Source organism: Typha angustifolia, chromosome 5 (assembly GCF_048772165.1).
Source record: "Typha angustifolia cultivar Huaian chromosome 5, ASM4877216v1, whole genome shotgun sequence".
Lineage (NCBI taxonomy): Eukaryota > Viridiplantae > Streptophyta > Magnoliopsida > Poales > Typhaceae > Typha > Typha angustifolia.
The window spans coordinates 864,804-878,378 of record NC_133243.1 but is presented as its reverse complement, the minus strand read 5'-3'; the positions used below and the strand labels follow the sequence as shown (position 1 = coordinate 878,378).

The 13,575-nt window shown below is 35.8% G+C and overlaps 2 protein-coding genes and 2 non-coding genes across 4 annotated transcripts; 3 read left to right on the top strand and 1 right to left on the bottom strand.

Annotated features, from left to right (window-relative positions):
• Positions 1-200: 200 nt before the first annotated feature.
• LOC140760271 (probable receptor-like serine/threonine-protein kinase At5g57670) lies at positions 201-2,932 on the bottom strand. The gene is made up of 7 exons (XM_073097166.1): positions 2,606-2,932; positions 2,267-2,521; positions 1,986-2,143; positions 1,832-1,911; positions 1,601-1,736; positions 1,355-1,504; positions 201-752 (listed from the first exon to the last, which is right to left on the bottom strand). The coding sequence occupies exons 1-7, from the start codon at positions 2,793-2,795 to the stop codon at positions 603-605; spliced, it is 1,119 nt and encodes a 372-aa protein (XP_072953267.1). The 5' UTR covers positions 2,796-2,932; the 3' UTR covers positions 201-602.
• A 3,807-nt stretch (positions 2,933-6,739) lies between these two features.
• Positions 6,740-6,952, top strand: LOC140760690 (small nucleolar RNA U3). Its single transcript, XR_012104452.1, has one exon. It is a non-coding gene; the product is annotated as a small nucleolar RNA U3 (small nucleolar RNA).
• Positions 6,953-9,538: 2,586 nt separating this feature from the next.
• Positions 9,539-9,754, top strand: LOC140760691 (small nucleolar RNA U3). Its single transcript, XR_012104453.1, has one exon. It is a non-coding gene; the product is annotated as a small nucleolar RNA U3 (small nucleolar RNA).
• A 976-nt stretch (positions 9,755-10,730) lies between these two features.
• LOC140760252 (ribulose bisphosphate carboxylase small subunit, chloroplastic-like) lies at positions 10,731-12,973 on the top strand. Its single transcript, XM_073097127.1, has 3 exons — positions 10,731-11,150; positions 11,629-11,760; positions 12,530-12,973. Exons 1-3 carry the CDS (start codon positions 10,995-10,997, stop codon positions 12,770-12,772), a joined length of 531 nt encoding a protein of 176 aa, XP_072953228.1. The 5' UTR covers positions 10,731-10,994; the 3' UTR covers positions 12,773-12,973.
• The last annotated feature ends 602 nt before the right edge of the window (positions 12,974-13,575 follow it).

Genomic DNA, 13,575 nt, shown 5'->3' with positions numbered 1-13,575 from the left:
TTATTAGGTGACTTAAAGTTTTGAGCATAAGAGTGCCTTATTAAATTAGGATTTGTTTATCTTGATAGCCCTAGGTCAAAACTAACCCCCAAAGTTCTGAAGTAATATTTATAATAATCTAACCTAATCCTCTCACACAGATAAAAATATCAGTTATCCTTGCTGTACTCAAGGATAGAAGCACAGGTCAACCTGTCCCAAAATGCCACCCAACCCATTCTGATTCCAGAAATAATTGAGAAGAAAGGCAAATCATGCCTTTAGGTTGCAGACAAACCTAATCAGACATCATCAACTTGTCTTTGAAAAAGAAAAAAAAAACTCCAACATCCATCCCTTGTACATGTGCTTGTTGTTTGATAAGAGATGGATAAAGTTTCTAAGATTGAGCTCAGTAGTTCAACCTATATATCGAGTCAAACAAAATGATTAGCTTAGCCTATGAGTTCATGATCAATCAATCTTAGAGAGTAATTCTGGCGAATTTAGGGTATACATAGAAATCATAGCTCTACACATTGATTGAGTGTTTATGTACATTCCTCCCTGGCTTCCCCCCCACCACCCACTCAAATGGGTCTGTGATGAAGTAAAAACATGGACTAGTTGCTCACAGTTGATGAAGAAGATGAGGGTGTGTCGCATTCGATATCGAGATCGTCAAAATCCCAGAGCTCATCTTCCTCTTCTTCCTCCTCAGGCATCGTCCATCGATCTGGTGACATCTCGCCGTTCTCTAATAGCTCCAATACCTGCCATTGTCCATTAAATTACATTACTTATGTGCGGCGGGGGCAAAAAAATATATGATTTTATCATAAAAGAATTAGGAGGTTAAAGACCACTCTTTTGGAAGCATGCGTTAAGTTTGCATGCTCTGAATCTTTGTCCTTCATTTGAATTTATTTCATATACTTCCATCCCTCTTTGATACCATGGGCATCTCGTGAGAAGAGGCAGTAGTAACAGAGAGAGTATCCAAGGCTAGCTCCCATGCTCCCAAGACAAGTTGAAAAATAAAATTATTTCAACTAAGAGAATATTCTCATCTTTTGGAATCTACTTGAAGTCAATTTTAGGTAAACTATTGGTTTCAATAGTAGATCTTTATTTGAGTGCTGTCATATATAGTGTCACTGATAGGAGAATAGAAAAGAACAACAAAAATAAGAGTTTGATTTTGTACCAAACAAAACACTCCTCTTGAATTTGGGCTGGTAAACTAAACAAAACAAGAATTTAAGAATTCCTTTCAAGCATGAACATAAAATTTACTGATGGAAGTTACTCTGTCTACATGCTTTTTGTCTTAAAAATTGACAAGTTTCGAGTTTTGTTGGAGATGTTTCAGTACCTCAGTCATGGTAGGCCGCCATGTCGCCGATGCGCGTATGCATAGGGATGCTATCAAGGCGAGCCTCTTAAGCTGCATCATATCATAATCATCGCCGATTCTCGGATCAACTAGCGCTTGTATAACGCCGTCGTTGAGATAGGGTTTAGCCTGCTCCAATTGTTGTAAATAAACTTACAAGGATAACAAAGAAGAAGCATTGTAGCATTAGTTCCAGTCAAACTGATGAAGAACAATGAAACTTACCCAACTGAGTAAGCTCTTATGCGTCCCATCTACCGGCTTCCTCCCTGAGATGATCTCTAGGAGGAAGACACCGAAAGCAAAGACGTCGGTCTTCTCATCGACAATTCCATGCGTGAAGTACTCCGGCGCTAAGCACCTGAAACATAACACAAGCTCCATTTAGACACCTTCCCTGGGTTTAATTTCAAATCATCTTCTTCCTTCTTCTTCTTCTTTTCCACAAATACTAACCCGAATGTCCCTTCGATCGGCGCAACGGCACGGTGAGTCCACTCCGACGGCAGCCATTTTGCGAGCCCAAAATCAGAAATCTGTGATATTTGTTTCTGGTATGTCTGAGACAGCTGAAGACAACAAAATACGAGAGAAGACTTTTGTCGAATACCTGAGGCTCAAAGTTGTTTGTAAGGAGTATGTTGGATGCCTTGATATCCCTGTGAATTATTCTTCTTTGGCATCCCTTGTGCAGGTAGTGGAGTCCTCTTGCAGTACCAACTGCAATCTTATAACGCAGCTTCCATGCCATTGCTGGAGAACTCTCATCTATATCACCAAACATAGTATTATTTCCCAAAAGAAAGAAAGAAAGAAAGAAAGAAAGAAATCCATCCATTATAAAGTTCTACTCTACTTCATTTGTGGCAAATGCTAAAGTATTACTCGCACCGTGGAGGTTAGAGGAGACCGAGCCAAGGGAAGAGAACTCGAAGATTAGATAGAGCTCGCGATCAATACAGCAGCCCAAGAGAGCAGAGACATTCGGGTGTCGTGCGTGGCCGATGGTCCCGAGCTCCGTCAAGAAATCCTTCTCATTCTGCTCGGCGGTCGAAGCCCGCATCAACCTCTTCACCGCGATCGCCTGGCCGTTCTCGAGAACTCCCCGGTAAACCTCGGCGTACCCTCCTTTTCCTACCATGTTATCTGCAACGCTCAAAAAGATCATCTACAACGTTCTATATATTTAAAGCTTCTTCGAACATGTTGGTCTCCATGCAATTGTAGTACCTCGGTGGAAGCCATTGGTTGCTCGGTGGATTTCTTCGTAGGAGAAGCACTTCCAAGTTGGTTTCTGGAGAGGAGAACACTCCACGGACTTCTCCACAGACACCTCTGAAGGCTCCTCCGCTTTGCTCTGCCTCCCAATCGCCGAGAGCAGGCGCTTAAGGCTTCTGCTCCTGAGATACAAATGCTGCATTGTGCGAGAAGCAAGAGGCTCTACAAGATGGTAGACCCAATATAACAAACACCTTGTGTGTGTGTATGTGTTTGGCTGAGACAGAGAGAGAGAGAGAGACCCAAATTAAAATCCAATGGGCAATTAATGGCTTCGAACAGTCTCCAGAAGGCTGTTCGGGTACCAGGTGGCATTTATTATTGGGTGGGGGTGGAGGAGGGAGAAAGGCTATTAAATAAAAGAGGTGTTACCTTCTCTTTTCTTTTTTTCTTTTTTTTATTTATTTATTAAAATATATATATATATATATAATATTTAAATCGAGCCTTATAATTTAGAGAATATATACAGAAAATATCCTGCTGTTATAAAATTATAAAAATATCCTCGACCAAGTCATAGTAACGATATTTTAGTTATTTTAGCGGAATATTCTGACATAAAATATTTTCTACACATATTCGTTATAGAAAATATAGGATGTAAATCATAATAGTTTTTCTATTCTTTTTCCTTTTTTTAATTTTATTTTCAATAATTTTAACACTTAACATAGATATATTATGAATTTTTTTATTGTAGATCTTTATAAATATATTATAGATGGGTATGATATTATTATTCCTAATCGGTAGCATTTACAAAGATATTTATTTATTATATTTTGCCACCCTGAATATAAAATAAAACCTCTTGGTTGTATTAGTAGGACTACGGGTGTAAAACTCATTATATAACTATGCTATCTAATATTTATATATTTAGTTTATATATATATATATATAATATCATCTCACATATTATATATCAAGTCTATTCGAGTCGAGCTCGAGCGAGCTAACTCTAGCTCAGCTCGGCTCAGCTCACACGAGCATCACGAGCTGAGCTCACGAGTTTTTGACAGCCCTAAATAGGACCCTCTTGACTACTATGCTAATACTATGCTAAGAGTGAGTCCTAACTCTTAAGGGTTGCTTTCTAATCCACTGTTCCTCTTTGCAAGAGGGGACTTAATGTGAGCTGTTTTGGGACAAGTACACTTGATTAGGACCATCTTTTAGATGAACAGTTGTGAGGAGTAAAAAGAAGAGATTGAGAGAGGGTTTGAATTATTTCATGGTTTGTGTCATATTCTTTGTAGGGCCATCCCCTGTGAAGCACTTATTAGTTGTCTCTGGGGTACCCTACCTGATTAAGGCTATATGTGTGATATTTTGGTTGGCTCACACATCAATTATTGAATCATAGATTGCATTTTTCTTTTCTTTTCTTTTCTTTTCTTTTTTGTATACATTTAATCTTCAAGTGCCACCCATCTCTATCATATGAGAGAAAAGATTGGAGATCTTGTATAATACTTTTGAACAAGGATTAATTAATAGCTAGAAGAAACCAAAGATTAGTTGAAATATAAATTAAAGTCTACTTCAAGAGGTGAGGTGGATGGTTGGTTGGTTTTGTTTATTCTAAAACAAAGAAAATGATTTAATTGGGTGGGTGTTTGTAGTTTGAATAATTCATGGTTAGTTTTAGCATGTGTCAAAATACAAAGAAGCAATTATACAATTTCAGCGGTTAGAGTTAGGGCTGGAAACGGGTACGATTAACTCTGACCTGACCCGCTATCCGATCCGACTCAGATCGAATTCGGATAAAAAATGATACGGATAGAATTCTTGAAAATAATTCGGATACGGGTCGGATATAATTTTCGGCTTAATGGATTCTATCTAAAATATGTGTTTACTTAGTATTTTAAGCGGACTCTAGGGCACCTCTTTGAAAATAGGAAAATTTGTATATAACACCCATTTAAAGGAAATTGCGATTTGCAAATTGAGTATGTGTAGGAAATATCTTGGAATAGATTTAAACTAATGTTGTTCGAGCAGACAGAAATATTCCATCAAATTAATACATATTCTTTAAATAACTAAAATATCCTTAGTTCATTCTTTATATTCTTCCCTATATTTCATTTTTTTTCTATCATTCCCTCTTTTAGGGTACAATGTGATTGCTTCTTTTGGTTAAGAAAATGTAAGTTCTTCTCCTCTAGCAACTCTCTCTTCTCCTCCGCATATTAGGTTGGGTTAGGTTAGGTCAAGTTAGATTGGGTTAGAGTTGGGTTTAGTTGAGTTAAGTATAAGTTGGATAAGCATAACTTAGCTGAGGATATTTGAAGAATGTGTCATGGTTTTAGAGAAACTCTATAAAGGATAGGTTTGATCGACGTTCTACTTAACTCGTCATTTTCAAATCTTGACGGACTATACCTCAAAGGTTAGTGATGTAACATCAATAAAAAAAAGGGCGTGCACGTGCCCAACATGTGCGCTGAATATAAGGGCTAGAATATATGCTTATTTTAAATTTATAGACGAAAGGGTTTGATTGCCTTTAGTGAACGGTTGGAATCCCCCATACTCATAAAGTCGATAATAAAGTTGCTCTTGATGAATTTTGTCGGATTTCTACTTGCGACGTAGCTAAGGATGTAGACTATGTGCTCGTTTAAAGTCTATTAGATGAAAGATTCTCACAACTTTGAACTTCTTTCGGGGAATAATATTCCGTTGAATGATTTTTCATGAACTTGAGCTTGGCTAGTGCCGGTTTTATATTTTTCTTTTGTTTCCGAACTCAAACCAACAATTAAGAGTCTTGTGATTATCATTCATATAAAAATATTCTTACCAAATAATTAAATTCCAAACTCTAAATATTACTTCTTCTTCTTCTTCTTCTTCTTTTTAAGAATTAGATACAATGAATTGCCCAAGATTAGATTGTACCATACTTGGCCCGTCCAAGAGGACTGGGCCAAGTGTTGTCAAAGCCCGACCCGGTCCATGAGCACCCCTATGTTACAGTAATTAAGTTATTTTTACTTAATGGAATATTCTCACAGTGTTAGTTCAAATTTAACCGATAGCATATTTTGCACATATTCACTAAATTTTAGGGCTCGATTTGTAAATAATAAAAACTTATTTGTTATACCGCTAATAGCAAGAAAAAAAAATCTTTTGGTAAATTTACGATTTAACCCTATATTTAACTATTTACAAATTAAGTCCTATATTTTTTATAAATGTGTGCAGAGAATACCTTGCTGTCAGATCCGTTAACTAAACTTAATCAAATCCTAAGTTAAATTAACTATATTATGAAGATTACGAGAGTACCCTTAGTAATGAGGTGATAAGAAGATACAAACTAAGAGTATTTTAGTCATTATCAAAAATATTATTTAGAGTTGATGAAATATTTTTAATCTAACCCAAAATATCTTCTAAACATAATTGCTAAAACATAGGGTTGAATTAATTCATAGTAAAAAATATAATACAAAATTATCTTATAATTTTGTATATAACAACTTGTCTTTTAATAAAATTATGGTTTACACCGTATATTTTTACTATTTGCAAATCGAGTCTTATAATTTAGTAAAAATGTGCAGAAAATACTATGCTGTTAGATCCGTTAGTTAAACTTAACCAAACATTTAGGGTAAGTTAACTATACTAAGAGAATTACAAAAATACCCTCGACCAAATCATACTAAAAGTATTTTAGTTATTTTAGAAATAAAATATTTCTATGTAATAGAATATTCTCACGATGTTAGTTAATTTTTTTTTTTTTTTTTGTACATATTCACTAAATCATAGTACTCAATTTGTAAATAATGAAAATACAGGGCATAAGCCACAATTTTAGTAAAAGGCCGGGAGTTACATGCAAGAGTAAATTACAAATTAGTCAAAAAGCAGGGTGTTAAATACAAATTTCTAAAAAAAAAAGGGTAAAAATAAAAAATATATATATATAAATATAAGCACTCGATCAATTTGTCAGTATATATTACCTCAACGGTAGTTATAAGGAGTTTTTAGTGCCACATCGGCTAGCTGTAATGGAATACTTTGGTTTATAATACTCCGATAGCCATAGAAAGCACGACCTTACTTGAACAGGATCTGTTCTATAGGCTCGTACCAGTGTATCCTTTAGTGCAAAGGAGACGGGCAACAAAGTCTGGTGGATGAATCATGACCTCAGAACCAGAGCGTGATTAACGGCTACGATCTTACGGGATTAACGCTGTAGAGGATCGTTCTCAGCTCGGCTTCGGTCGCAGTTGGGGTGGCTCTGAGGTTGTCTGACAGACCTTATATTAAATATATTTTTTTCACTTATATATATAAATATAATTTTTATTTTTCGTTCATTTTGAGAAGCCATTGATAGATAAATTCCTCTTGTGATGCTCGTCTGCTGTTTGATATTTTGCTGGAGAGAAACAATGGAAGGATTTGAATTGTTTGACGCATAGCAAGACTACTCTACTCTGCATTCATTAACAACCAAAGTAGTGATTGGCAACTAACAAAACCATGACTTGAGGCAATTAGAGATCAGTGGCAATAGAGTTGAGCCAAGCTCAAACAATGGCTGTTATCAATATCTCAGTTGAATACCAACCAACTCTAATAGAGTTGGTAGGTATCTTGCTCATAATCAAAAAGGTCATGGGTTCAACTCTAATTCCAAATAATATTATGGAGAAATTATTTGGCGATTGGTGGTTTAATATTTGATTTAATTCAGTTGATGGCTCGAAAAGTTTGTTAGCTTGAAAATTTAATTCAGTTGATGGCTCGAAAAGTTTGTTAGCTTGAAAGAGCTTAGCAACGCAACAGCTTGGAATAAATGGCGACGCATATAGCTTGAAGCCTAAATTAGATAGTTAAACTTGGCGGAGCCTTAAGTGCTTCTGTATCTAGAGAGAGAGAGCCTTTTGTCTAGCCCAAATTTGATCTTCGGCTTCATAAATGATAAAAAAATAATATGGTGGAGAAATTATTTGGCGACTAACAAAACCCTGACTTGAGGCTATTAGAGATCAGTGGCAATAGAGTTTGAGCCAAGCTCAAACAATGGCTGTCATCAATATCTCAGTTGAATACCAACTAACTCTAATAGAGTTGGTAGGTATCTTGCTCATAATCAAAAAGGTCATGGATTCAACTCTAATCCCAAATAATATTATGGAGAAATTATTTGGCGATCGGTGGTTTAGTACTTGACTTGATTCAGTTGATGGCTCGACAATGCAGTTAGCTTGAAGGAGCTTGGCAAAGCAACAGCTTAGAGTAGATAGCTAAAAGCTTGGCGGAGCCTAAGTGCCTCTGTATCTAGAGAGGGTTGGTATTTTATCGAGCCCAAATCTAATCTTCGGGCTCATGAATAATAAAAAAAGAAAATCTTAGTTGAATGTTTATTAATTAATTAAAAGTAAGGTTCACAAAACGAGGAGAACTTTTGTTACTACCCTCCAAGATCTCCTCTCAAGTCTCCACCCACTCTTGGACTTGGAGAAATAATAGCATAGATAATAGGAAGCTTTAGTCTTAGTATATTCTAATTTTGGGGAAAGGTGGTGGTCGGTGGGAATATTGAAAACTAATAATAGCAATCACAAGTACGCATGATGAACGATACCTTTGTAGACCCGTCGTCTCTATTATTATTATTATTATTATTATTATAATTTTGGGTCAATTACATTTAGATATCACTTTTTTTCTTCATATATTTCCTTTACAATTTTTAAAAAGAATTTATTGACACATAAATCTTTTGAGCCCCTTAGAAAAGTTGGAAAGCCCATGGTGTAGTCCATTTCTGAGAGGAGTTCCATGTCTCTCGGAATGGATCCCTTCTGTTATCATTTGGAAAGCTGTGTGAAAACATTTGCCTACTACTAGTCATGGTTTTAGCGTTTGAATGCTATCGTTCCAAAACCTAAGAATAGTTAGCATGTTTTGCATTCGAACTTGGGTTGCTGTCATTGGAACGCCAAAATCTGAGAGCACTTATTCTTCGATGGGGCTATGATGTTCGAACTCAAATTGTTACCGTTCAAACGTCAACAATCTCAGCACCGAGTATTCAAACATCATTGGACCGGCGTTCAAACACCGTTGGACAGACTGCACTCGAAGGTTCGGACGTTTATAAATGGGAACAGGCATTCGAATGCCAAAACTCAAAAATAGTCATGGTTTTAGTGTTTGAATGCCATCGTTCCAAAACTCGAGAACAGTTAGCATGTTTTGCGTTCGAACTCGAGCTGCCGCCGTTGGAACGCCAAAACTCGAGAGCACTTATTCTTCGATGGAGCTATGATGTTCGAACTCGGACTGTCGCTGTTCATTTGTCAAAACTCGAGAGCACTTATTCAGCTTGTGGCGCTTAAACATTGGGTTGTGACTGAACGCGATAGCTTAAAATAGCTACTGTGAAAAGAAAATTCTGATGATAACCTAGTTTGACCCACAGACCCAATGTTCCCCTATGAGATAACTCGATGGGGCTAGATCACATCATCTAACCCTAGATATATTCTACATATAATCGCTAAAACATAAGGTTCAATTTATAAATAGTAAAAATACAGTGAGCATACTACAAGTTAGTAAAAAAGTATGGTGTTAAATACAAATTTCTACGACAACAAAAAGAAACCATATAAGAACTGGATCAATTTGCTAATATATATTACCTCAAAGGTAATAATAAGGATAATTAATATCTCAACGATCCAAGAGTAGTTATAGTAGCAAACCAATCCAGATGGGATTTGCTTAGGTAAGTCGATCTCGGCCCATTGTAATTTAATGTGTTTAGTACCACATCGGGTACCTGTAATGGAATATTTTAGTTTATATTAACTCTGATAGCGAGATTACAGCACGACCTTACTTGAACAGGATCTGTTCTATAGGCTCGTACCACCGTATCCTCTAGTGCAAAGGAGACAGGCAACAAAGTCTGGTGGATGAATCATGACCGCAGAACCAGAGCGTGATTAACGGCTACGATCTTACGGGATTAACGCTGTAGAGGATCGTTCTCAGCTTGGCTTAGTTCACAGGTGGGGTGGTGGCTCTGAGGTTGTCTGACAGACTTAAATTAAATTTTATTTTCTTTTTTGGGAATAATTTCTTATTATTCATACTGAATTTTTTTTTTAGATAATGACCACTGACTTATTCTTTTTTATTTACATAATAGAAGTTATCGGGTGAATTATTTTTGATAGTTTCAGAATTCATTATGTACTAAAAATAATAATAGTTCAAGAGCTCACTATGAAAAATGGTTACCAGTTGGGGTGGCTCTGCGGTTGTCTGATAAACTAAAATAATTTACTACTTTAGGATAATTTCATATTAATCTTGAAATCTATTTTAGATAATGATCCTTGACTCTCTTTTTTTTTTTTTTTTTTTTGGTACATAATGGAAGTGGTCGAGTAAGATATTTTTGATAGTTTTAAAAATTATTATACCCTAAAAAAAGCTCAGGAGATCATTGTGAAAAATTACGATAACTCATGAGGTCAATATGAAAAATGGTGATATAAGTTAATTTAATTTTTTTTAATTGACACATAGATCTTTGGAACCTTGAATAAGTTTATTTAAAACCTTTCTTTCTGTGATATAATTTTATGCATACCTTATCATATTATTTATTCTATATAAAATTCGATCAAAGTATTTATCCCGAACCAAGGCCTGCACGACTATATGTAACAAAAACTAAGACGGAGAGGAGAGAAAGACTAGTTAGTGCTAAGTTATAACCGTTAGGTTAAAAGTGGCGTAATCGATAAATAAATATCATGGATTGAAGTTTTGAATCGTTTGAGATGAAATATCGTTTTTCTAAACGGCCGATCTCGAAAAATCTAAAAAGATATAAATAAGAGAGATGGCCAAGTCCCATAGTATTTTTGGCACATAGCTTCATGACTCATAACCCCAAGTCAAATTCTGTTGGCTATGCGCCAGGAGGAGAGAAGAAAGTAGAGCTAAAGGTGGTGATGACACCAAAGCAAACCAAAGTTAAAATATCCCCCACTCTGCTACTCGCCATGGATTGCAGTACAATCCCCACCCTTGTATCGATCGTCATCTTCCTCATCTCTCTCTCTCTCTCTCTCTCTCTCTCTCTCTCTCTCTCTCTCTCTCAAATAACACTAAGAATCTATTTAATAAGTGTAGTCACTATCCCCAAACAGTACTAAATGTTGTTCTAGACCCCCCTCCCCTTGTCTCTTCCTCCCAGGCTTCAGTTCAAAACCACCACCATCTCCATCACTCCATTCTTGTATCTCGACTGTGAGCACTTTGCTGGTGGAAGATGTCATCTGGGTTTCTCTCTCCGGCCCAGTTGGTGTCTGGATCAGGCTTCCTTGGCCTGAGACCTGAGGGCCCGAGCAAGCTCTCCACAGACAGGAGTTCTCTTATTTGGAGCTCTAAGACCATCTCCAATGGCTCCAGAGTTAGCTGCATGAAGGTAAAGAAGTTGGCATCTCAATCTGTTCAACAAGAACTTCCTTTCTTATTCCTTTTGTTGTCATTCTTGTCATCTTAATTTTTTGGAGTTCTTATATAACCTAGAAATCTTTTCTTCTTAGGGCTTGTTTGGTAATGAAATAAAGAGGAATATTGTTAGTAAATTTATGATACTAGAAGAGAGGATCTATGGAGATCATATGAACTATTATTTTATCTTCTTTTTTACTTTCATTCTTATGGCTTGTTGGTTGTGAAAATTTAAGAGGAAAGTGAATAATAGTATGATATTTCAATTGGATTGTGAGTTAGAAATCTAACAAGAATAGCCAGGGAGTGAAAGGTACTGAGAAAATTTGGATAGATTAGGACCCAAACAAACATATCAAGTACTGCATCTCATTAGGCTTGTTACTCTGACTATAATATGTAGCTTATTTCTTATGTTAAATTGCTTTAAATGTATTTAAATGGTACAGACATGGAATCCTATCAACAACAAGAAGTTTGAGGTACTCTCTTATTTGCCACCACTTACGGAGGAATCGATAGCGAAGGAGGTTGACTACATGATCTCTAAAAAATGGATCCCCTGCTTGGAATTCGATGAGGTAACTCCTTTAAACTAAAAGAAGACGAGAAACGGAAAATCTACATATATGCCGAAGTTCTGAAATTCTTTCTTTTCTTTTCATTTGATGAATTTACATCATTAATGTCGGAAAAATCACTGTTGCGACTGACTATGTATTTATGAAGATGTTATACTTTGTTCAGATTCATTGTTGTTAATGTGATGATATAAATCTTCAGGAAAAAAAAATCATTATTTTTAAGTTTTCTCCTATGCTCTCTGCATTTCTGTTCATTTGATGAATTGACATCATTATATGCGAGAGACGAATGGATTACAATGATAATAAATGTCGGAAAAATCACTGTTGCGACTGACTATGTATTTATGAAGATGTTATACTTTGTTCAGATTCATTGTTGTTAACGTGACGATATGAATCTTCAGGAAAAAAAATCGCTATTTTTAAGTTTTCTCCTATGCTCTCTGCATTTCTTCTCATCAAATTAAAACTGTCTCTTCTAGTTGAAATTTGTATATCTTGCCCAGTTAGTTTCTGAATTTATAAAACAAAGATATAGACGTTTACTAAACTCGCAATCGATTTCCCGAGAACTCAGCAGGAAAAACTGGCAGACATTGGAAAACATACAATTCAATGGTTTCGCGAGTGTATGTATGATTCTCTTGGATTGGATTAAATTGGTTTTCAATTGCTGGATTTTTTTTTTCTCTTGCTTAAATTCCATCTATTTAACCAAAGAATGTTACATATGACTTACCACAAGCTGTGTGATTGATTGAAGGTGGGAGAAGTGCACAGGACTAACAGCCGGATGCCAGGCTACTACGACGGCAGGTACTGGACTCTGTGGAAGTTGCCAATGTTTGGTTGCACTGACTCTTCTCAGGTCCTCCACGAGATTGAAGAGTGCAAGAAGGCGTATCCAAATGCTTATATCCGCCTCCTCTCCTTCAACAACAAGAAGCAGTGCCAATGCATGTCCTTCGTCATCCAAAAGCCGAATGCTGCTGCTGCTGCTACTTAATGCATGAGAATTTTACTCAGCTTTTCAGGATGTAAGAGATGCAAGAGAATAAGATAGAGATACTGATGGTTAGCTTTCTTTCTGATCATCCAAAACTCTAAAATGTGTTGAATGACTAGGGCTGCTATAGCCAAAGCTTTTCATGACCTGGTGTAGATTAAAGGATTGAAATAAATTCTGGTATTGAGATGATGAATACTATTTTCTTTTCCCTTACAGGTTCTTTTCTGCACATAAACCATCCATATGTAAGCTTTATTGTGAAAATCTACACTGGATTATGATAAATGTAAAATATATTTTTCAAACACTTGTGGTTGAAATTTCACGCCACATTATCTATTAGTCAATATTTTTACATAATATCTGAAATAAGAAGCCAAAATTTACTATAATAATCTAAGCAAAAAAAATTTAAAATATACAGCACCGTGCGTTGCAACAAGTCTTTAGAATACAGATCCATACGACTAAAAAATAATATCCGTGTAGAGGATAAAAAAAATTTAAATTTAGCTAATTCTTGTCATCTCCTCTACGATACTGATGTCGTCGAATCTCAAAAAATATATTTCATAAAAAGATGGTGAGCGCACAACTCAACAAGTACAATTTAAGATAGTTCAAGAGTAATATAAATAGATAATAAACATTCTAATACATGCTCATAAGTATCATATAATAATAAAATAAAATGTAGCTAATTTGCCTGCTATGTATCCAAATTAGGACAAGCTCTCCTTAAACATCTAGATCCTTTTCGCACGATATCGGATCTTTTAATTTATGAGAGCAATCGATAC